This window comes from Nanorana parkeri, unplaced genomic scaffold (genome assembly GCF_000935625.1).
Source record: "Nanorana parkeri isolate BGI_ZX_2015 unplaced genomic scaffold, ASM93562v1 scaffold990, whole genome shotgun sequence".
NCBI lineage: Eukaryota > Metazoa > Chordata > Amphibia > Anura > Dicroglossidae > Nanorana > Nanorana parkeri.
Genome location: NW_017307258.1, coordinates 98,452 through 122,663, shown reverse-complemented (window position 1 = coordinate 122,663; position 24,212 = coordinate 98,452). Strand labels below are relative to the sequence as shown.

Below are 24,212 nucleotides of genomic sequence, written 5' to 3'. Positions count from 1 at the left end.
TACCAGGATAACATGGAAAACATGCCTTGTGCCTAATTTCCTTTCGTTTTCCTCGCTCTCATATGCTTTTATGCTCAGGTGATTGTCCACAAACTGCATACCATGCTTGGATGCACACCTTTAACTTCCATCCCAGTGTGCCTAGTTGGAGAACCAACTTCAAGTCAGGTTGCTGCCATCCAAACTGGCCTTTGGAGTCTCTAAAAGTGGACATTTCCAGTCTACCAAGCTGTCATAAAATCCCGAGCCTCACTACATATCAGGGAGGACACATACCACAGGTGATACCTGTCAATTACTCCAAAACTCAGATCTCTATGATTCATTATACGGGCCTATCGTTAATCCGATTTTAAGAACATGCCAAAAGTAACTAAAGGACCACTGGAGAAACCCTGCACTGGAGTTCAAGAGAAAATGTTTTTATTGGTCTGTACTTCCAGATCTCGAACAAAGTAGCAATGTGTTCTATTCTTAAAGGAGAACTATGGGGTAAGTGTTTTTCCCCATAATTCTCCTAAGGGTCACGGGAGGACATATACTAGCGTCCTCCCGTGATCCAAAGCTCAGTATATCACGAGCTACAGCTCGCGGTATACTGAGACCACCGCAGCCGGGACTGATTCTGACATTACTGTCGAGATCCACCCAGCGGCGTGATTGACAGCTGGCTCTGCCTATCTAGAGGCAGAGCCAACTGTACCCGCCCGTCGGTTCCGCCAGTCAGCGCTGGAGAATTGGAGTGGGGAGGAGAGGGGGAATGCCTGCAGGGAGCCATGAGTGACAGTAACAGCTCTCTGCAGGGACATGATCGAGAAGTGAGCGACATTCTCCTTTAATGTGAGAGCACAATGAGGTAATTAAAGTAAGTAACTGATCAACAAATTGTAGCTAAAGTATCAAAGTTAATCTTCCACTTTAACTTGTTTCTACATTAAACGGACTTTTCAACCACTAGTTTTTTTAAATATCCAGATGTTGTTTGGTCACAAATAACATTTTTGTTTCCTTGTAGGCTAGGATATATGAATAAATCATTAAGGTGGCAGGTGAAGTTATTAAGCATGCAGATATTTTGAGTTTTCAAAATAATTTATTGCTCAGTTCTGTTGTACATTCCAATAGAATCATGTTGCTTCAGAACCAATATATTGTTATGCAGAACTACTAAAATGTGCACAGGATTATCACCTTTTCTGTTTAAGGCTTTGTGCTGCTTTAACCGCTTGAAGACCAGGTGTTTAGATCCTCTACCTGGCCAGGCCATTTTTCAGTGTTCAGCGCTTCGGCTCTATAGCCGGCGGATCGCTTGTATATTAACGGGCATCGCTGCCTGTTTTCAAATAGCGGGGATTTCCCGCTCGGGCGCTGTGTATACACGCCCAGTTACATCCAAGAAGCTCCCGGCAGGCCGTGTATACACAGCGGCTGGCCGGGAGGTAGTTAACATTGGATCTGGCTTTCATGGGGTTTGGCTTGTCCCATGCATATTTCGAATATAAATTGTCTGGTTATGGTTTAGGAATAAATAAAAACTTTCTTAAGACTATTAAGAAATAGATAACTATTTGCTTTTTATAATTAAAGGTACATGCCACCAAAATAGAAAAAAAACAAGCCTTGACAAGCCCCGAGGCCGGGTGTCACCCCGGAGCAGTCATCTTATTGTCAACTGCCATTTTGGTGGTCATCTTGGTGATGGATGCCGGCAGAGTGAGGAGGGGACAGTGACCCCGGCGGGGGTAAGGTATGCCGCCAGGTCCTCTCCTCTCTCCCGAAACTGCCCATGACCGAGTGCCCGACTTTTTCAGAGGGGGCGTGGAGTGGCTTGCCTTGCTGTGCCTGTGTGTTTGTGGAGACAAACAACTTACTAGCACACACATGGTTGGCTCCATAGGACCCTGCAAGGGATAGGAGCCACCCTAAAACGAGATATCAGGGCCAGTGATGAGGGAACCAGCTAATTCTGCAGGGAACTAAAACGTTTAGTAATCAAGGAGATTTAATGATCAAACTAAAACGTTTAATAGCCACTTACCCATTGTAAGTGATTTTAATAGGATTTTAAATAGCTTAAAAACCTTTTGACTATAATATCACTTTAAGCTATGAAATGGATTCAGGTTGGGTTGAAAATTTTGGGGTCAAAAACTGTTTAAATAAGAGCAGTAAGATGAGTGTGTGAATGATGGGGTGAAAAAATTATTCAAGGTCTTTACTTCTTCTTGGTACAAACTGACATTTCTAAAGAAGCATGTATGGCTTTTTTGATTAATATGCACTGTATGTGTAGCTGTGAGCTTGGCTGTATTCAATAACATCTCTTTGTGCAGTTGAGAAGGCTCACAGATACTACATAATTGTTTATCATTTATAGCAGCTTGCTTATCTTTGCACAAAAAATTATTGCGTGTCAATATGATCAATTCCTGTAATGTATTTAACTGGTAAGCTTGTGCCTTTACAACAAAAAAGACAGTTCTCAGAAGGCTAATTTCTTAACGCTGAATTGGCACATAATAATATGTTTGTGTGTTTCATGAAGCAAGCAGATTAACTAATCTGAAATAATAATAAAAAAAGATTCAAAATTGTGTAAAATCAGCCTTGATTTGGTATGAGTCACTTTTTGTATATGATTTTTATTTATTGTATTTTTTTTAAATGTGAGATTTTGACAGATCAAGGTTGTGAATCGCATCTTTTCATTGCTTGCAACCTTAATATTTTATGGTATTATATGGTATTTTATAGTGGTATAGAAAAAATTAATTGTAGTTGCTTGTCATAACTGTATGACACTGTATGGATGATTGTCACATAAATGTTCGAAATGCTCCTTGTGACCACTTTGTAGCTCTTCAGAAACAGTTCAGAAGAAAAAAAGAGAAATAAAAATTTAAATCATTGTGTACTTCTGTGCCACATTAAAACACAGGTTTAATAAAACTGAGGTCCTCTATGTAGAGAAATTATAGGACTTTTCCTGTAAAACCTTCTCTTGCTCAGATCTCATGCTTGGACCCTACAGTTCAGAAGGCCTCTGGCCATTTGCTTTTTTCTCCAAAATATTGTATTGTGTTGAACATAAGTAAAGTTACAATAGCTTTCGTGGGATATAAGCATCAACAATTTTCTGTGTTTTCCAAATCATGTACATAGAATTATCCATATGATACTTAACAGTACGAACCAACATTCTTCTCCGAGTCATGACCATGTAGGAGACGTTGGGTTGGGGGTTCACCCTGTCTGTATACTACAAAGGAGGGCAGTTGTTATATCAAGGTGAATTATTACTCATACTGCCAATGCTTTCGTACTGGTCGTAAGTAACGCTTGTTGTCCCCTGCTTAATCATCTACACTGGGTAGCTTTTGCCCCCCCGGTGAGTGTCTCTAACCTGGTCATGAACTAGTATTTCTGAGTAATAGATATTGTTAGAATAGAACATAACAACTAGAACTATTTCAGTCAAGACTCACCGTCTTCCTTCACTCCGCCCCTCTGAACACGTCCTGCATTCCATTCCGATAGCCCCTCCACCCTGAGCAGTCCACTCCATCAGGAAATAGAGCAATCATGCAGACTAAGAAGAAAAGAACAAGTATAACTCGTATTTATCAAGATTATGTGAGGTATGGTGACATTTGTTTTTATTATGAAGGTTCTGGGCCTAATGGTGGCCTCCTTCGAGGCAGGCTCCTCTACTTGGTTACACTCTAAGCCATTGCAGCTCAACATACTAGCTGCATGGGACAAACAGGTTCATCCCCTGGATTTCTCAATCCCATTGTGGCAGAAGACAGTGTGTGGTGTGGTCGATACCCAGCCAATGCTGGAGTCTGGGAAATCCTTCCTTCTGGATCTTGGAAAATACTCACAACGAATTCCAGTCTGTTGAGCTGGGGCGGAGTCCTGGAGAGGCTTCATCTTGAAGCTAAGATCAATTCTATAGATAGAAGTTCTTTGGAGACTTTTATTTAGAAAAGGCAGTTGACTGTGCAAACACTTAATGAGGCATACATCTACATGTGGCCTTTGAAAACTTTCTATTCTTTCCAATCCTGAATACAGATTGTTTGCATCTCTCCGTGGAGGTGCTCTTTGGTTCTCTCTATATCTTATCCATGTGTCAGTTTGTCCCTGGAGTGAGTATGTGCCCATATTTGCTAGTGGCAGATCTAGGTCGCAATACATTTTTTATACAACTTATTGTTCACGTTCTTTCCATGTCACTGCACATTTCAATATTTCTAAATAAGACCTGGAGATATACTTCCTTATAAAACTCCAGATACCTGTTCCATCTAAAAGAAAGAATGCACAAATGACATTGTAAATTTCTCACAATTTCTAGAAACAAATAGGATATCATTAGAATTAAACAACCTGAGCTACTTAGTTGGTGTATTTCCAGGCAATTATTGTATTTTTAAAACTAAATTAAGGGAGATGAAAAAACTTCCCTTGCACTGCAAGGGTTACATGCTCCCTTATGCTGTATGTTATTAGCGGACCCTTGGTTTCCTCATTTACAGTGCAGGACTTTTGATTTGTATGTGATGATGTCACAATTGCCACTGCTGGCCGAAGCAGTTGTGATTTCACCGAAGACGAGAGGCTGGGGGGTGACCAGTTGCATTAAAGAAGGTTCCTGCGGTAGCAAGGCATAAGGTTAGTAAAAAATCCCCTTTTCTGGTACTCTGGTGCAAAAAACTGCATTTACCCCTTGCAGTAGGACTCCCCTTCACTGCAAGGGGTAAATGCTGTTTTTTGCCCCAGAGTACCAGAAAAGGGGATTTTTTTTTTCCTGGCCTCTGACTTTAAGGTGCACCTGTACTTATGGTTACATAACGTAATTGACACATAGATGTCACAGCATAAACCGTCAGCTGCTTGCATACAGGTCCAGCTTTATACTAGAGACCAGGAGCCCCAAAGCCTAGGGCGCTCTAATATGCAAACTTTAACCAGCTCTTGTGACCTACAACTCATGCCTGTTCCCGCCACTCCTAATTTATTGGTTAATAGGGCAGCCCATCCTAGTAATGGGCCAGTAGTGAGGTGGGGGGCAACCAACCCATTGCTCTTAACCACAGAAGATGAGTTTTGTACATTGATGCATGCTTTGGGTTTCACATTTCCTATGGCACTCAAAAGGAAGGATGAAACTACATGCAGACACCTGAATGTGCCTGCCATGACATCCAAGTGGCTATATAGTAATGTTACCGTTGATTATAGTTCTGTCTTAATATACATGCAAAACACGTAGTACACCAGTATTGTTCAGTATGTAGATACATTAAGGGGCCTATTTAAAAACAATTTGCAGGGCTCTTCACCTTGCGAAACAATATCTGTTAGTGTTTGTTTTGGGCAAATAATGGCCGCTAGAAGGATCTACTTATATCCTATGCTCCTCAGCTCCATCTAGTGGTCCAAAAATATTATTACATCCCAATACATTGGAGCTGGAAAAAGAATATTAACGAAGAAGTCTCAATAAAAATGTTTAATTCTTATTTCATCTGCTAGGATACCAAGTGCATATAGCACTTGATCTTGTTTAAATTCATCGTTCCTTTGCCAAACAGTGTAGTCAGACAGTGTAAGCACCTCTCTCTGAACATAATGCTAGCAAGGAGACTTAGAGTAATGGGGCTGGTCTCTGGTAGCAGGGGCTGCTCTGGAGACCAGTGCTAACATTCATAAAAGAATATTCCATGCTGCAGGCTGTGATTTGTCTGCCAGGGCTGTGTATTTACAAGCAGCCCCGGCAGATAGAATAAATAGCCCTGCAGTGCTGAGTGATCTTTTATGAATGAACACTGAGCGCTGGAGCCAGTATATGTATGTGGGTTTAGTAAAAAAAAAAAACAGGCAATATCAATGAACAATTATCACTAAACGAAGGGCCATTTTGTCCTGGAAAAAACAAGGTAAAGTGTTTTTTACTGCATGTTGAGAAATTAAAAGCTTTTAAAGCATTTCCATTCCAATGCGCATGCAATTTTGGGCTTGACATGTTTGCTATCTATTTACCCGAAACAACCCCATCTTTCATATTTTACCAAAAAATCGTATTATATTTTGTTTCTGTGCACTCAAATACATTTTAGTGTATTTTATGCAAACAATATTGGTGTGATAAACATTTGCGCAAATATTGTGCAACATAAAAGATTGCTAGTGGCCTTTTTTATATTCTACAGGGCCCCTGCTTTCAGAAAATATATATTAATAATAATACTTGTTTGTGGGTTATAAGCTGTTTTCTCGCCCAAAATTCTAATTTTATCATGTGTGCAAAAATTAAGAAATAATCAGCAGCAAAATAAAAGCTAAGAGTTAATAAGGGCTGTTTAGAGTTAACTAATGTTAAAAATGTGTCAAATAGGAACAAATTATATTTACTTATTATGTATACTTTTTTTTACTTGTAAGCTTGCATTAACTGACATCATATACCGATCAAAGGCCACCCCCTTTGATCTGCATAGGAAAGAAAAAGAATAACTACATAGGAATAGTATTGTCACAATGTATTCTTTAGTTAAGCTTCTGAACAGGTTTCTAATACTGTTCAGAAGCTCTATGTAATATAACAGTGGCTGTACCTGCTGCAATGAACAGCAAGTGTCTTATTTCTACATGCTATATATGTCCTATGTACTCTAATTAGGTTTTTTTGGTCATACCTCGCACACCTAGAGTCTGAAACCCATTAAAATATGCCCACAAGTGTAAGCTTTAGTGTTCGTCGGTGCTATATACATGTCTGTAATAAATATAGCTGCAACTTCTATTTTATGGGTTGTTGTTTTTTTTTGCTCTTTTGTGACATTCTAGAACAAGAAAAATTGTTTTATGCTTGGTGTGGCTTATCAGTTTTAAAATGCTGACATACAGAAGGTAACTGTCATCTTTCACCCTCTTGAGTCATCATATTTTTATTCCTATATTTGAAGTATTACAGTTTGATTGCTGACTAGGATGTTGACATTGCATAAGACACTGTGAGAACGTTACTTAAGGAGAAAGAATGCATAAATATTAGATTAACTTTTTACGATTCTGTAAATGACAAGATTAATCATATTTACAAAGTCACAGCAGGACAATGTTACGATAGAAGATCCTGAAATAGCCAGGCTTTGCCCTTAAAATCTGCCTTCATTTAGTATGCAGTGTGTTTATAAACAGAAACAATATAGTTTCCAAGATTTCCCTAGAACAAAATAATTACTTAGTTTAGGGCTGATAAAGGGTTGTAAGTTACAGCTGGTAGATAGTTTTTATTTCCAGGAAGCATTTTTTACACTAATGCTTTACCTGTAAAATACTTAGAGGGTTATTCACAAAAAGGTGAAGAGTTTGGAGAAGGCAGGAGAAGTGAACAGTCTAGGACAACATTGCTGAGCTGGAAAGTGATCTGAATTGGAGAATTGTGTCCAAATCAACTATTTTGGTCTGGATTGTTCACTTCTCCTGCTTTCTCCAACCCTTTTGTGAATAACCCTGTTAATGTTCATCCTTCTTAAAGGAGAACTATGAGGTGAGTGCTTTTCACTCACCTCATAGTTCTAGCCGACCTGTGACAATGAGACTGTCACAGGTCGGCTCAGTTGATCAGGAGGTGAGCGAACACATACCGGTGTTCGCTCACCTCTCGATCCTGTCATGGCTCTCTGCCGTGACAGGGGAGGGGCTGGATTCCCCCCTCCCCACTCCGATCTGCCAGCGCTGACTGGCGGAAAGAACGGGGGAGGGGGCGGGTACAGCTGGCTCTGCCTCCAGGTAGGCAGAGCCAGCTGTCAGTCACGCAGCTGGGCAGATCCCGACATAATTGTCGGAATCCGCTTCAGCTGCGCGTCTCAGGGAGGGGGCGGGTACAGCTGGCTCTGCCTCCAGGTAGGCGTGACGGGAGGATGCTAGTTTGTGTCCTCCCGTTACCCTAAGGAGAACTATGGGGAAAAGCCTTAACCCCATAGTTCTCCTTTAAAGAGAAATTCCACTTTTTGCAAAAAATAATAAATGCACACTTCTTCATAAAATAAAAAAATGTGCATTTATTATTATTTTTTGCATAGGAAAACATTTCAACTGTGATCAGCAGATTGCAGGTGCAATATACTGGTTCCTGCAGACTATACCTCCTGTCCACCTCATACTGAGGTGTAGACGTGTATTAACATGGACGGCAGAAAGTGTCAATGGATTAAAAGTACGGTGACGTCATTGAAATTAAAATTCCCTCTGCCTTACTTAGTGGCTGATTGGACTTGTAGATTCCGCCCTCACAGCTGCGTCATCCATTCACAGATCCTGACAGGACAGGATCTGTGAATGGATGACACAGCTGTGAGGACAGAAGCACACACAGCTGTGCCAAATTCAAACGGAAATAAACCTGCGAGGAGAAGAACCTCGTGATTCAGATAAGTGGGGGGCTGGGAGAGGGGTCTGCAACCTGAGAATGTTTCATGTCACATCATGAAACATGGTCAGATAGGTAAACTCAGCCTTTAACCCTCTCCACATATGCTGTACGTCGCTGGCAGAGGGACTCTCTAAACAAACTCCCGGCAGCTATAGCTCTGTTCAGCTGTGTAAAACCATTAGTCCGCTTTACACTGGAAGCGATTCTGGTGGTATAACGGGTGTTGTCCTGTAGAGGGTAGACAGACTGGCGAACATCCATTCGCCAAACGCCTCCCCACTCAATGGAGCCAGAAGCGACGCTGATTGCATCACTTCCGTTCCTTTAGCTACTATTACCCAGCTAGAGAAGTCAAGTAAGAAGCTATTCACATGTGGTCTGCACTTGAATAGCTTCTTTGGAGTGGAAAGGTGACACTAGGGGTCTAATAGCCCCCTAATGTCACCTTAAAGGGTACCTATCACCACTAATATGCTATCACATGGGGGGCTTGTAAGCCTCCCCTATGTGATAACAATGAAGTATAGTAAAAAAAAAAAAATTAAAAATAAAAGCAAAAATACAGAAAAACGTAAACACGGGTGTCGGGTGCACCTACGTATGAAAACATACGTGAAAGCAATTATACTAGGGCCAACATTCACAGTACACTCTAAACTGATGGCCTGTACTGGCTTTTAAAGCGTCGCCTATGGACAATTTGGGGTACTGTCTGTGTTTCATGGGCGCACACAATTTTTAAGCTTGGCATTGTTGGGTATCTATTTACTCAACATAACCTCGTCTTTTACAACAAAAGGGTATTGTATGGTGTTTTGGGGCATTCAAATTAACAAGTTAATTTTTACACAAATTTTGGGTGTGATAAACAGTTGTGGTAATATCATGCAACGTAAAAATTTGCAACTTCTTCCATTATATTCTACAAGGTCTGTGTTTTCAGGACATCTGCAACTCTCAGGCCTGTGGATTGTAACTTGTGCAAAAAAACGCCTTGGCAGGGAAAGGGATAAAGCGGAACTCCAGACAAATGGCTAAATACACAAATGAAATACTTGTAGTATATGGGAGCTGTTTTACTTGTCAAAGGTTTTGTATTGCAGTCGTTAGATTTACACAGCCCCATCAAACAGCACAGACGTATCTGACAGGGAAGGACCTGATTTTCTCTGCTACACTCGCTAATCCAGTGTTGTACTACAGGTTTTTTTTCAGCATAAGAGAAGGAATTTAAAGAAAATATAGAACTACCAACTTAACCTTGGAGAAATACCCAAGGATCAAGAAAAATAGATCTGTCTATTGAACTTCTGAAAATTAGGTCTGTGATCTCTCTCAAAAACCCCTTGAACCTTACAATGCCAAATTAAACGAGAAATGGTACTTGGGACAGATCTTAGACTTACAAGGCTTCATGAAATGCATCCTCCCTGGTGTTGTATAGACCATCTATACAATCTAAGCCACTAGGGAGAATGGATCGGCCACTTCAGTTTGCTGCCTTTCTGCTTCCCAAAGGTTGAAACAAGCTATTAGCCATAGAGGACGTACATTCATTTCAGTGGGTCAGCTAACTCAGGCTAATTAGAAAGAGTAGTAAAGCACAGCCATGGAGCACTTCAAAGCAAGAAGCAAGGCCCCTGTGTGTAATGAGAAATGACTAGTACTTCATCTTTTAAATAAAAGCCATTTGTTGCTGTCTAAGTCACTATCGGAGAGACTTTCCTCATCCCCACACACTTTCTGTCCCAATAAAAAGCTCTCCAATGGGAATGCAGCCAAATACAAAAGCCTGTCATAGGTCCTATGTTGTAGGTCCTACTCTACCCAAAACATAAAAAAAGAAACAAGGTTTCGTGAGAAGTCGGGCTTTAAATTTATATTAAATTCAAAAAGGTTTTTAGGCTATTTCAAATGCTGTTTTAATGACTTACAATGGATGCTGCTCCTTGATGTTTAAAAGTTTTAGTTTCTTGCAGAATCAGCTGCTCCCCTGAGCTCTGGCCCTGATATTCTGTTTTTGGCCTCTTTCCCTCGCAGGGTCCTATGGAGCCACCCTTGCTGTTTGCTAGTAAGTTGTGTGTGTAGTGTGTCTCCACAAACACAGACAGCAAGGCAAGCAATTCCCCTTTTTCCTGCTCCAACTTCCTTCCTCTTTACTTCTCCAAGCTAGTAGATGAACAGCTGCTGGAGACTGCTCTGTCCCTTGTGATCGTATACTGGACAGGAAGTTGAGGGAAGCTGAGCTCAGAGAGTTGCAGCTAGCTGAGCAAAAATTCAAAGAAAAACTTTGCTGGGCAATGTATATATTTTTTCGATCTGGATGCATTATTGGGGAAAATGGTTAGGAGTTTAATACTACTTTAGTAATTTGAAAGCCTAGTGGGTATGTGAGTGACAATATCTTAAAGAATGCATATGCTACAGTAAGATGCATTCAGAACTAAAGTAAATCGGGTTTAAACCCATGAAGAGGACCAATTATTATATTCAACTAATTTTTATTCATAGTTTGTCATGTTTTGGAAATGTTTCTCTTTCCTGTAGACCAGGGATCTCAAAATCAATTGACTCGGGGGCCACTGGACACATTTTCTTCCCCTGCAGCAGGACTCCTTAATCTGGCATTTACAAGCGGCAGCTGACACCCATTCAAGTTAATGTTTAGGTGAGCCGTTGCATGTAAACGCCAGAACACCGCATGTAATGGTATGTGATATGATCACATGCAGTTAGAAAACAGTCACTCTCCCTGGACGCATTGATCGTGCATCCACAGAGAGTGACTGATTCCTAACTACATTTAATCATATCACATACCATTACATGTGGTGTGACGGCGTTTACATGCAGCGGCTGTCACCTGATCATTAACTTGAATTATATATTTATAGTTTAAAAAAAATATATATATATATACAGTATACATCATATTTTTTTTGTTATTCTTATATATTATTTGGATTTTATTATTAATTTTTTGTAGGTTTTTTTTTAAATTAACATCATAGAACAAGACATGCGGCTGTGGCATTTCTGGACCCTCACATCCCCATTACAGGCAAATCGCCTGTAACATTTCTGGACTCCTCTCCTGCGCTTGCGCATTCAGCCGACCACAGTACAATGAAGTTACTGGACGCATGGTTTAGAATCCTCATGAAGTCCGGGATCGTGTTATAAAACTGGAGCTCAGAATTGTCAGAGCTCCGGCCGAAAGGAGTTACTGAGTGCCGGAGCTGACGGGGATGACAGAGATGCAGACCGTGTAGCTGTTCCCACACGTCAGGTACAGCGTCCCTGACGACAGCCAGCTGCGGGCCGAATGGTATCGGTTGGTGGGCTGGTACTTTGAGACCCTTGCTGTAGACAGTTGTAATATTAGATGAACTCAAAATTATGGGTTATTCAGTGCAACATAACCTCCTACTCTGGTTGCAACAGGTTACGTCAAGACTGTTCACAGATCCCACAAACCATCACCTAATAGTATTAGTTACCAAAGCAGCAGCTGAAAAGAGAATAAAGAAACTATAATAAGTGTTTGCCTTTTGAAGATGTGTATACATATAAGTGAGTATGTTCGTGCCTGAGTTGTGACTGATTGTGATACAATGTGGTACAGCATTTTATTCAGTACAGGCTGGACAGGGGAGAACAAGGTTATGTCATAAGCATAGCGATACTGAAACGAAACTGAAAATATACAATTGTGTGCAGAGAACTAGCAAAGTTCTAATAGATGAAAGTTTTTACACTTTATTTATTCAGCTTCTTAAACTAATTGTGATCTGAATGCAATGCTTGATCAAGCCAGGACATTCATTTGTTTGCTTATGTTTTTCTGCAGTAATGTAATCCATTTCGTTTTCATCATTACGTGGATACTTTTTGCTTTTTTACATTGTTAGCTACATTTGACCATTACCAGCAATGAGCAAAGCCTGCAAACACATTTTCTTTCACTATAATGACCAGTTTTTCCCTAAGCAAGCTGGTGCTGTATGTTTCATTCTTTTTATTTTGGGGAACTTATAGATGTGTAGTAGTGCTAGACCAGTAGGAGTAGAAATTGGTTTTGATATGAATTTAAAAAAATGGGGGATGTATTTATTGATGGAAGCAACCCGTGATAATAGTACAGTATATGCTTAGTGTATAAACATGGGTATGGTCCAAGGTTGCTTCCTCTCCGGTGATGAATGGGGGGGGGGTTGTTTAACAGAAGATACAATCTTGAATGTGTGGTTAGGAGAACCTCCTAACAAATGGTATTTCACTTGAAGATTCGTTTAGGTTGTTTATTTGAGTGGAAATGTCAGATACTGACAAAATGTTTCAGGGGAATTACTCCCCAGTAGTCAGTTCAAATAAATCTGTGCATTGTAGCCTGAATTAGTGCTGGATGAGCACTGAGTGTCAGTGTGACACGCTTGCAGTTAGGACTGGATCTGTCCTTTTACTTTAGTGTATGTAATACATTTTAGAAGAGTTAGGTTTTGTAAAATGCAGTAGTTTCCTTCCAAATAAAATAATTACCACCCATTTCGAAAACATGCATAAAGTGCAAAGTATTACCACCACAATGCAACTGTATGATTCTAGCTTAATGTTACATTTCATTTTCAGGAAAGAAGAGAAGGAATGTAACTGATAGGACTGGAAAAACTGTAGAAAGTGTAACAGAAAATAAGCAACCACGTACAGTGAAATCGAGGAATAATGGAGATGAAGGTCCTTTGAAGAAGAATAAGGCTGAAGTGCCAACAGAGGTGAGATGTTGCCTTTCTTTCTCAAATTTTTACTTTTGGTTTTTAAATTAGTAAGTTTTTGAACTTGTGTTTTGTGTTAACTAGGGATGCACCGCTACCGTTTTCCTGTATCGAGTACCGATGTTTTCTTTTGGTACTCGCACATACCGAGTACCGGTGCCGTGTGCCCTGATTCTGAGGAAGTCGCCCAGCTTCCTGATTGGTTAGGAAGCCAGGCTGCCTACCAACAAGTGAAGCTGGCTTTCTAGTCAATCAGGAAGCCGAGGTCACGTCATGACCCGCCTCATAGCTTCCTGATTGCCTAGGAAGCGAGCTTCACTTGTTCCTAGGCAGCCGGGCTTCCTGACCAATCAGGAAGCCAGGATGCGGGTCATTATGTGCGCCCGACTTCCTGACTGGTCAGGAAGCCAGGCTGCCTTGCAACAAGTGAAGCCGGCTTCCTAGCCAATCAGGAGGGCGGGTCATTACCCACTGCTCGGCTTGCTGATTGGAAAGAAAGCCGGCTCCCTCGGCACTGCCGGTCAGAGGGAGATCTTCCTCTGACTGAGAGTTCCGGTATCGTAGGTAAGTCTCAGAGCATTTGGGCAAGTACGAATCGTGGTGGTAACGTTAACATTAGACTTGGTCCTCACACGATAATTAATGACGCCACTACAGTAAACTCCCAGTTATCCAGCATCCACAGGGATTGGTAGATTCCAGATAAATGTACTTTCTGGTTGCTTGAGAGTTAGTGTTAAAAGTTGGTTTAACTGCTGCTGTACCACATATTATACCATACCATAATAGTATATTGTACTCTAAACCATTAGCAATACATTGCAGTACTGGGAGTTATCACTAGGTGGTACTTGTTCACAGGATAACACAGCACCTTTACAAACGATTGATCAGACATCCTTCCAGGATAACACAGCACTTTTCAGAGATCGTCCAGGCACTCATTCCTAGGATAATCCAGCACTTTGTGGCCCATTCCTGTACCTTTCCATGCTCCAAAGCCCGCTCTCCCTCTCCTAGAAGGTGGCAGATCGGCAGAACAGTGCGTACACAGGGGATTTTTTTTTTTGCTAGTTAGATGGGAGTTCTGGTTAGCTGAATACCGGATAACAGAGAATTTACTGTATATACTGAATATGTTCCAACAGAAAGAGCAATTATTGGTAAATATTTCCATTTGTTTTGCATACATAACTATTGTCCTGCCCTCTTCTCTGGCCTGTAGATGAATAGATGTGTTCTTCCCCAGTCTCACATGAACTCTCAGACACTTTGTCCTCCAGTTGCTGGTTTGCTTTGTTGACATAGAGAATTGCAGATATAATTTGCTTTGTTTGCTTTCTTTGTATAGCTCTAGGAAAGATGATGTAGATATATTTCTTTCCTCTCTCCTACTTGCTTTGTTTTAAGCTATCCTTTTTTTCATTGCTTGATTTCTTTATTCTGTATGATTCCTTACATCCCCATCTTGCAATCTGTTTTTTTGTTTTGTTTTTATTTCCTTGCTTCTCCTTACATTTATTTGCTAGAATGGAAGAGCACAGTTGAGCATAATTTTCTTTATTCCTGATAGCTCCTGATCTAGACAGTTCTACAAGATGTACCATGCACTTTATGTATATTTCACTTGTTCTAGGAAAAGGCTAACATTTCCATTCTGCTTTTACTATCTTGATACATTTTGCCCTGGAGTCATTATTAACCTATTCAGTCTTGAAGGAATGTGTGTGAACTTTCCTTTGAAAATCCAATATAATTCCTCCCGTACAGTGGATTTCTATTGAACATTCATATGTCTATCAGGCACGTCCACAAAACTAACATGAAGAAAATAAAAGTGGTGTCTTTATTATTCCAAATGGTATGTGTGTTAAGATGAAACATTGTAATGGTATGTGTTTCATCTTTGAAGGGCTGCCATTAAATAGTAGAGAGCGATGGGAAAGGAGATCGTTTTCTTTCCAACCTGGCCAATGCATAAATGTTAATCACTCATGGTGAAAGTCTCCTGCCCTATTTTCCATTGAGATGGGAATGATAGGTAGGGATGCACTGATACCGTTTTTTTCCGGTATCGAGTACCAATATTTTTTTTTCAAGTACTTGCCGATTCTGAATATAGATACTGTGCAATGATTAGTTGCCCGACTTCCTGATTAGCCAGTAAGCCGTTTCCATGCTCCCTCGTAATAATTTGCCGCTCAGATTCCTGATTGGCTAGCTTCCCAACTAATCAGGAAGCCGGGCGGCGAGTTATTACCTGCCCCCCCAGGCTTCCTGATTGTTGGGGAAGGCGGCTCATTGCAGGTGACGAGGAAGCATGGAGCCGGCTTTCTGGCCATTTTGGAAGCTTGGTGGGTAATGACATGCCACCTGGCTTCTTGATTGGCTTGGAAGCTGGCTCCATGCTTCCTCATCACCAAGTGACCAGGGAGCATGGAGCCGGCTTCCCACCCAATTATGAAGCCAGGGGGCGAGTCATTACCCGCTTCCTGATTGACCAGGAAGCCAGCTTCCTGGTGATGAGAAAGCCGGGTACATCCCAAATGATAGGTGTCCAATTGCACAAAGATTTTCCTGTATAATATTAAGAAGTGCGTGTTACTTCCCCCCAGTGACACTTACATGGCCAAAAATTTGAAAATGCGGATCTAAAAACAATCCTGCGCTTCACCTATGCAAGGCAAATCTTGATTGCCCATTCCCTAGCAGCACATACTCACCCTTCCTTCCCTCCAACACTGCCACTCAGTTTAGCCATTGAAAACTAAATATATGGCATGAACCTCCGGGTGTGGAGGAGCATCTGACCCACTTTCATGTGACAGTGCTGGTGCTTGGTGATTTGCCCAATAATGTCACAGGGAGATGAGTCTTCAGCCCTGTGTAAGCTCTGACAGGAAAAACTCAGCACTTGCAAAGGTTTGTCTTTGTTTCTACTCATCTTCACTTGTTCCCCAGTTGCTTAATTTAGTCGCTAAGTATGTTCAGCTGGAGAGGGGGGCATTAGTATAAACCTGTTGCTTTCCCCTTCACGTCCGCTACATACAGTGAAAATGTTGCAGAGAACTTTAAAGTGACTGTGTCGCTAAAATTTAAATTGCAATAATGAAGCCCCCTGCATAGAAGAAAGTAAATACTATACCTACTGATCTTGCTGCCCACGCCACTAAACGCCTCTGTAATCCACAGAAAACGCCCACTGAAGGATCTGCAAACACTTCAGCGATTGACAAACTTCTTTATTGCCCACTGCGCTCAGTTTTTTTTCCCCCACCTACATCACTACAGCCCACAGCAGGTAGGGAAACTCCTCAAAGTAAAACCTTACTAGACCTAAAAACTGAGCAGCAGGCATCATAGAAGGAGAGGTAGCTTCAGGCTTCCCCCCAGCTTTATATTATATAACACATCAGAGCCGAGGAGGAGGCCGGGAAAGTTTCCCTCTGCTCTGCATTTCTTTGCTTCTGGGGTCTGCACAGGCACTTTACTGCTATGCATGTACCAGCAGTGACACAACCTGCAGCTTTGCCAATGGTTTTAACTATTATTTTGACATTTTTGGCATCACATAAGCACTTTTATGAGTGCTCGTTTGTATTGATGCATTTAGCTCAATACTTGTTTTGTACATCAAACATAGAGCTACTATTCACATAGCTTGGTCACTTGACCTGCACTTTGAAGTTCCATTAGGTGCCTGCATATAGGATGCCATAAATTACATAAATAATACATCTGAAATGTACTTCAGGCCTTACATTATCAAATGCTATAAATACTCGACTCAATTCTAGTATAACTTTCATTGTGAAACACTCATCCTTACAACTTTTTTAACAAGCCAATAGAATGTGTTTATCTAACTCTGGTGTCACACAGCAGAGCCTGTTGAATAAGCTCATCCAGCCCATAACTTGATAGAGATTTAGAGAGGGGAGACTGACCCTGTGTTTTGCCAAAAAAGTAGCCCATTTCCCAACCATGCAGCTTTCTCACCAGTCTGATTGGGTGCAAACCGTGCTGGGAGGCTACCAAAGCTACAAATCTCAAACATTGTTATCAGCCCTGCTTTAGTTTTCTCTGTGGACAACAAAACACCTCTTCCCTATGTTGTAGAGATACGGAGGAATATATATATTTTTTTGCTCTTTTTGTTCAGATACACTTTATATCCTTGCAATGTAAATAATTGCGCAGGATTTCTTTTTGTGTGTGGTGTTTTACTTTAAACACCAACACCTTGATAATGTTTTACAGAAAAGGAGTCTTGAGTAAATGCAAATGTATATATTACAGATTCCTCCTTGATTTCCACTTTTACTTTAAATGACATTACCCCTAGCTCTCATGCCTGGTGAGAAAATAAGATTTTATGTTCTTTTATATTGATAATTGTCTGGTTTCCTTGAGCCACATTTCTACCCATTCTGTATAATGCCTTTTGGTTTTCTTTTCTGTTTGACATTCTCCCTGTAGCAGATATCATACATGCAGCTCCACATCCAGGTATCATACTGTGAATGTAAACTAGAAGCTCAAATATGGAATTGCAGAAAAAGCTATTACCTTAACCACAAATAAAAGTGCTACTGGATAGCAAATCTATTCATTGACTCTTAGGAGATGAATCCAGATCCTTGTTGCCAGGCTTGCTAACCCTGCAATCTTAAGACTTTACGTCTGCTATTCAGTAGCAAGTACCCTTTGTTTGAACAGGTATCCAGCTTTAATTATTGCATATTTTTTACATAAATTATGCACATGAAGAAGCCACTCTACTCTTTGCTTTTCCTATAACCATGTATAGCTTTTCATTTTCTGCAGTGTGAAAATCTCTGAAACTAACTTTAGTCTGCAGTGCCTATTCAGGACAAATTAACAGATTTGTTTTAGAGCAAGGAGTGCATGCTTACCCTATGTTAGCTCCCCTGCAACCTTGTTCATCCGATCAAGTCCTCTGCAAAATCCCTATGTAACTTACAACCCAACACTGGGTCAGAGCTTATACAGCACTATGGACCTTCCTCCTGTCCCTCATTTGACATTATTCAACCTTGCGGTTGGCTACACTGCAAACTGACCAAACTTTTAAGGTACAATGTTCCCCTTTGGGTTTTTTCTGGTGACATCTGTTCACCACAGTCATCTACTGCAGGCTTATTTTCTAAGCGTCAGTGATTTGTATGATAGATTTATAGTCACCTGGAACTTGCATTTTATGTTTATTGACACCATAACCTGGCAGTGTATATTGCTCCTCGTTAAAATTATTGGCAGTTTTAAGTTATAGACAAATAAGTCTAGTGGTATATATTTGCTGATAAGGCTGCCCATATATTTTCTCAAGGATTTGTTACTGGGAGGGATGGGTGCTTTTGATATCAATGAATAATCCGTGCTTATTTACATTCATCAGGTTATAATATCACAATAAGAATAAAAGTTGCAGTACCTTCAGCAACTTATTTAAATGCATTGGTATTGGAGGTAAAGCATCTTATAAGCTGAAAATTATATTTGTCAGAGTATCAGTCAATGAGGCTTACTTGACGAATTGTAGAACAGGAGGAAGAAGATGCTTACTGTGCATGGGAATACTGGTTTGTTTCCACACAGTTTTTGCACAGTTCTTACAACTGGTTTAGGCAGCAACCAGCTTGCTGAAAAACAGTGCTTTAAATGTTAAAATTGACGCCGGCTGGGAAGGGATATCAGTGGTTGAGTGAGGAAAAATAAAATATCGTCTGCATATGCTGATAATTTATGTTCTTTATCCCCTACTCTAATTCCATGTATGGCTGAATTGTTTCGAATCTTAGTTAAAAGGGGTTCTAGCATTAATACAAATAATAGAGGAGACAATGGGCATCCTTGTCTCGTTCCATTTTGTATAGTAAATGGGGAAGATACTAAGCCGTTGACTCTTACTCTTGCTTCTGGTTTACTGTAAAGTGCTGCAATTCCCTGCCTTATATTCGGTCCTATACCAATTACCTTTAATGTCTCCTCCATAAACATCCAATCCACCCTATCGAATGCCTTTTCAGCGTCTACTACAAGAACTAAGTATATATGGTAATATATACAATTTTCGGATTAACTATTCAAAATCAGAAATCCTGCCATTAAACTTACCTCCGGCCGTTAGTCATAGTTTAAAAGTCTCATTCCCTTTTAAATGGGCCTCAGAGCATTTTCGCTATTTGGGAATCAAACTCTCAAGTTCGTTGAGACAAATGTATGAACTTAATTATGTACCATTGTTGAAAGTGATTACTAAGGACTAAGGCAGGTAAATTGTATTATGGAATCTGAAAAGTGGATAGCAATGGGTAGAGAGAACCATGATGCGTTCCTCAGTAAATGGGATGTTTGGATGGATTATAGCTTGATGAACCTTTAGGGTGGGAACTTTGGGGGAGGGTTTTGGAATATGAAAATATGGTTTTTTTTTTATTTTTATTTTTTTATTTTTTAAGAGGGTATGCAATGTATCTTTTTATTTGTTATTTATTATTATTTTGTTTTTGGTTGAGGCTTTTTTTGCTAGATTCATGACCTATGGAGTTAGTCTTGAATATATATTTGCTATGGGATATTGGTAACTCAGGAAATTTTCTTCTTTTTCTTATGTTCTGTTTGTATGGAAATGTAAATGTTTTTGAATTGGTAGAGATAAAATTAAAAATAAAGATTTAATAAAAAATAAAAAAAAATTGACGCCGGCTGATGAGGGGCGAGGAAAGTTTGAGGAAATGATGGTTGGTCCTGGTTGGTCGGGAAGCTGGCCAATCAGGAAGCCGGGCACCGTTTAATGACGTGGCACCCGGCTTTCTGATTGGCCGGAAAGCTGGCTTCATGGTCTCTCGTCACCTCGTCATTACATACCGCCTGACTTCCTTAATAGGACTTCAAGTATCGGTATTTGGTATCGGCGAGTACAGAAAAAAAATATTGGTACTCGATAAACCGGTATCGGTGCATCCCTAGTAGCTACAAAGGTAGTTAAAACTGAATTTTCTGAAATTCCATTACAGTTGATGAATGAACTTGTGAACTTGATAAAAATATAGACGGCCTTTTTTTTCTATTATTTCCGTTCTTTGAGATGTCAATTGAAATAGGTCTTTACAAAATATTGTTCATGCATATTTAAAGTGACACTAAACTCAGGAGTTAAATCTTTATGTACCTTAACTAGTAACAAAAATGTATCTTATTTCTGTATCACTCAGCTATAGATCCTCAAATCATCTCTGAATTCATGCTGACACTCCTTCTTTTTGGAGGGTGACTAATTTTGCTCTCCATGGTCCCTGTGTGTGTTGTAAAGTAGTCACCTCTCCAAGCTCACTCCTGTGATGGACTACAGTCTCACATTTAGTTTACTAATTTGTAGTCCATTATGGGAGTGAGCTTGGAGCAGTGGCTACATTACAACACACACAGGGACCAAGGGGACCAAAAGTAGTCACCCTCCAGAAGGAAGGACAGTGTCGGCATGAATTCAGAGATGATTTGAAGATCTACTGCTGAGTGATACATAAACAAGTTAAGTTTTTGTTAATAGTTAAAGAACTTGAATGCATTAAGATTTACCTCCTGAATTTAATTGTTATATTTGTGTTGCTCATTTCCAAACCTTTCCTATTGAGTCTATGGAGACAAAATGAGCTGTAATCTGCTAGAAAGAAGCCCATGCACTTTTCCAGCGACAGGCGTTTTTCTACATGTGACACTATGCTCAGCTGTGAACGAGGGCCAGGTGTTCAGCTTTAATTTGCCATCATCGCCATCCATTGAAACACAATATTAGAATATTTCACATTTTTTACCACATCCTCATACTAGTCTTATTCATTTTATTTTGCAAGGATCTGCCTGGAACCTCCTCTGGCACTGTCCGAGCAAGAGTTGAACACAAAAGCACCCTTGAACTAATAGAGAATGAGGAAGAAGAAATGGCAGTGGTAGGTCATGACCATTCTCCTGGTCCATCACCCAAAATGGAATCAAGCGGCAGTCCATCTGGAAGTGCATCTACTAAAAAGTGTCAAACTTCAGATTCTCAGACAGTGAATAATGTCATAAGCCAAAGTGCCACATCACCACAGACTACACAGCAAGCTTCGAAGCGTAGAACGCCTTGTATGTTTGCTGACAGCTGCTACAGGTATGTTAACTAGGTTTTATATCTTTAATGGTCTGTTAAAAATAACTGCCCCAGTTGGAAGCATTAAAGAAGAGGTCTCATCTTGTATTATTTTTCACAGCTCAGTCACTTAAAGGAGAACTATGGGGGGTTAAGGCTTTTCCCCATAGTTCTCCTTAGGGTAACGGTAGGACACAAACTAGCGTCTTCCCGTCACCCTAGGCTCAGTATACCGCGAGCTGTAGCTCGCAGTATACTGAGACGCCGCAGTATACCGCGAGCTGCTGCTTGCGGTATACTAAGATGCCGCTGCTGAAGCGGATCCCGACAATTATGTTGGGATCCGCCCAGCTGCGTGACTGACAGCTGGCTTTACCTATCTAGAGGCAGAGCCAGCTGTACCCACCCCCTCCCCCGTCCGTTACGCCAGTCAGCGCTGGCGGATCGGAGCAGGGAGGGGGGATTCCAGCCCCTCCCCTGTCACTGTCACCTCCCAATCTACTGAGCCGACCTGTGACAGTTTCATTGTCACAGGTCGGCTAGAACTATGAGATGAGTGAAAAGCACTCACCTCATAGTTCTCCTTTAACTTCCACAATGTATGTTGTTTTTTTTTCCTATGCTTCTGTGTAAAGCAGAAACTGTGATACAGACTTTGACAGCTCGTTCCTCTTCATTCCTAATGGCTTCTTGATTGACAGCTCTTATCTCAATGTCCCTGCACTTTTCCAGACCCAAGCGAGGTCACAGAAATGCAGAGGCGGGGGTACTCTCACAGGAATCAACAAAGACACTAGAACTGGAAGGGGAGACTTGTTTTGTGTCTGTGGAGTGCAGAGACCATGAGATAGAAGTCAATCAAGAGGGAATGAAGAGGAGTGAGCTGTCTAAATCTGTATCTCAGTGTCTGCTGCACACAGAAGCGTGGGATAAAAAGCAACATACACTGTGGGAGTTAGGTGATTAAGCTGTGAAAAATAATACAAGGTGATAATTCTTCTGTAAGCCATAGAGTGGATTCAAGTTGGGTTAAATAATATGGGGCCAAATGTTTAAATAAGAGCAGTACTAAGAGGGTTTGTAGTACACAGAGACATGCACACGTGTCGTGTAAGAACATTCGTGTGTATGTTCCTTTATGGTGAAGAGGAAATAATTACTTTAATTCACATTAATAAATTGCTAGGCTATGATAGTTCACAGGCCAGTATCTAACAGAGTTACATATACAGCAGCTGTAAAAACTGTGGACAGCCAGAGGGTGGCTGTGGGGGGGAGAGGTCTGTCAACAGTATGACATTGTGGCATGAAAGCTGCACAATCTAACCAAGAATGTTTAATACAGGAAATGTTCAGAATGCAGAAAATGTCATCAAAATATGACCAAGTCTCAAGAGAACACATTTAGGTAATAGCCTGAGAAATATTCACTACGCTGGGAGGATGTAGTGCATTTAAATCATGTCAGAAAATTGCTCCTTGAGAAGAACAATAGAGAGCTGACATATGTGTGTTCTAGTGCTGTGTGATGTTCTGTGCTATGGCTCTGGGGACATCTCTCGCTGAGTGACAGACTCCTATCAATTCATAACTTTTCCAATCCTTTAGTGGATGTTCTTCTTAACTTTTTATTTGATTGTATTTCCACCTTGTTTCCTTAGACTCTTTTTGTTTAGAGTTAAAGTTGACTTGGTATTAATCAAATGATATTAAGCTAACACCCCCTTAGTGGAAAACAAAACTTTCATCCAGACTCACTTTAAGCGATAATTCCAGCTTATACTTTGATTATCAGGTGTCAAAACCACCATTTTAATTATGTTGTTAGGGAAAAAAAATGTAAACATAAGAAAGGTTTTCTCATTAACCTCTTTATGACTGAGGCCCTTTTTTCATTTTTTGCACCCATGTTATATTCCACATTTTGGGCCTGAAAATGACTTAAAACCCCCCAACATTATATATTTTCTGAATGCCAAGACCCTATAGAATAAAATGGTGGTAGTTGCAAATTTTTATGTTGCGCAATATTAGCGCAACTCCTTATTAAACCCCAACATTTAGTGAAAAATTTAATTTAATGCCCCACAATCAGAAGCGATCTGGCGACAGGTAAGTCGCCAGGATCGCTTCTGTTGTAAAGCCGACAGTCGGCTCTACAAGTTTAAACAGAGTCCCGGCGGCAAAAGTCGCCGGGAGTCTGTTTAAACAGCCCCGATGCTGGCGACGTACACTGTACGTCGTCAGTCACGAAGGGGTTAAAGGAGTGAGAACATGACAACCTGAACCCTACTAGGTTTGGAACATATGATATTGTGGCAAAAAAAAAAAGGTAGATTGTAGAAATAATCTTTAATTTCTGCCATGGAGAGTGTATGAAGGGAGACTAGATGTTACTTTTAGTATTCCTACGCTGAAGATAAATAACATAAAAGGAATTGTTATGTCAGTTTCTGCGCAGATGAAAATTTATGTCATATTTTTTCATAAAGGAACTTTACCTTGAGCCTCTTCCAAAAAGAAAATAAGCTATTTATTTTCTGACTAAACATCATTTCCAGTGTCATCCTTCCATGTTTCTAAATGGCTTGTCTGCATTGCTACTTATAGTTTGATTCCATTGTGATATCAGCTGATCTGATTTTAGCAAAAACTTGCACTGCATGTGAGGCTGCTAGTGATGCACTATACATATATGTTATTTAAAGCTGAACTCTTAAATAAGAAATTAATGAAAGTCTGTATTAATACATCATTAAATAAGTCAGAGCATTTTTTTAAATTAACCCTTGCAGTGGGGCTACCCCCCCCCCCCCCACATTCCAAGGGTTAAACGGTC

At 40.5% G+C, this 24,212-nt stretch overlaps 1 protein-coding gene across 1 annotated transcript in view; it reads left to right on the top strand.

Annotated features, from left to right (window-relative positions):
* Positions 1-12,610: 12,610 nt before the first annotated feature.
* Positions 12,611-24,212, top strand: part of LOC108795647 (aprataxin and PNK-like factor) — a 54,114-nt gene continuing 42,512 nt past the window's right edge. Inside the window, exons 1-3 of the mRNA XM_018566936.1 lie at positions 12,611-12,614; positions 13,076-13,218; positions 21,096-21,394. Of these exons, the coding sequence (XP_018422438.1) occupies positions 12,611-12,614; positions 13,076-13,218; positions 21,096-21,394 (446 nt within the window). The remainder of the gene's footprint in view (positions 12,615-13,075; positions 13,219-21,095; positions 21,395-24,212) is intronic.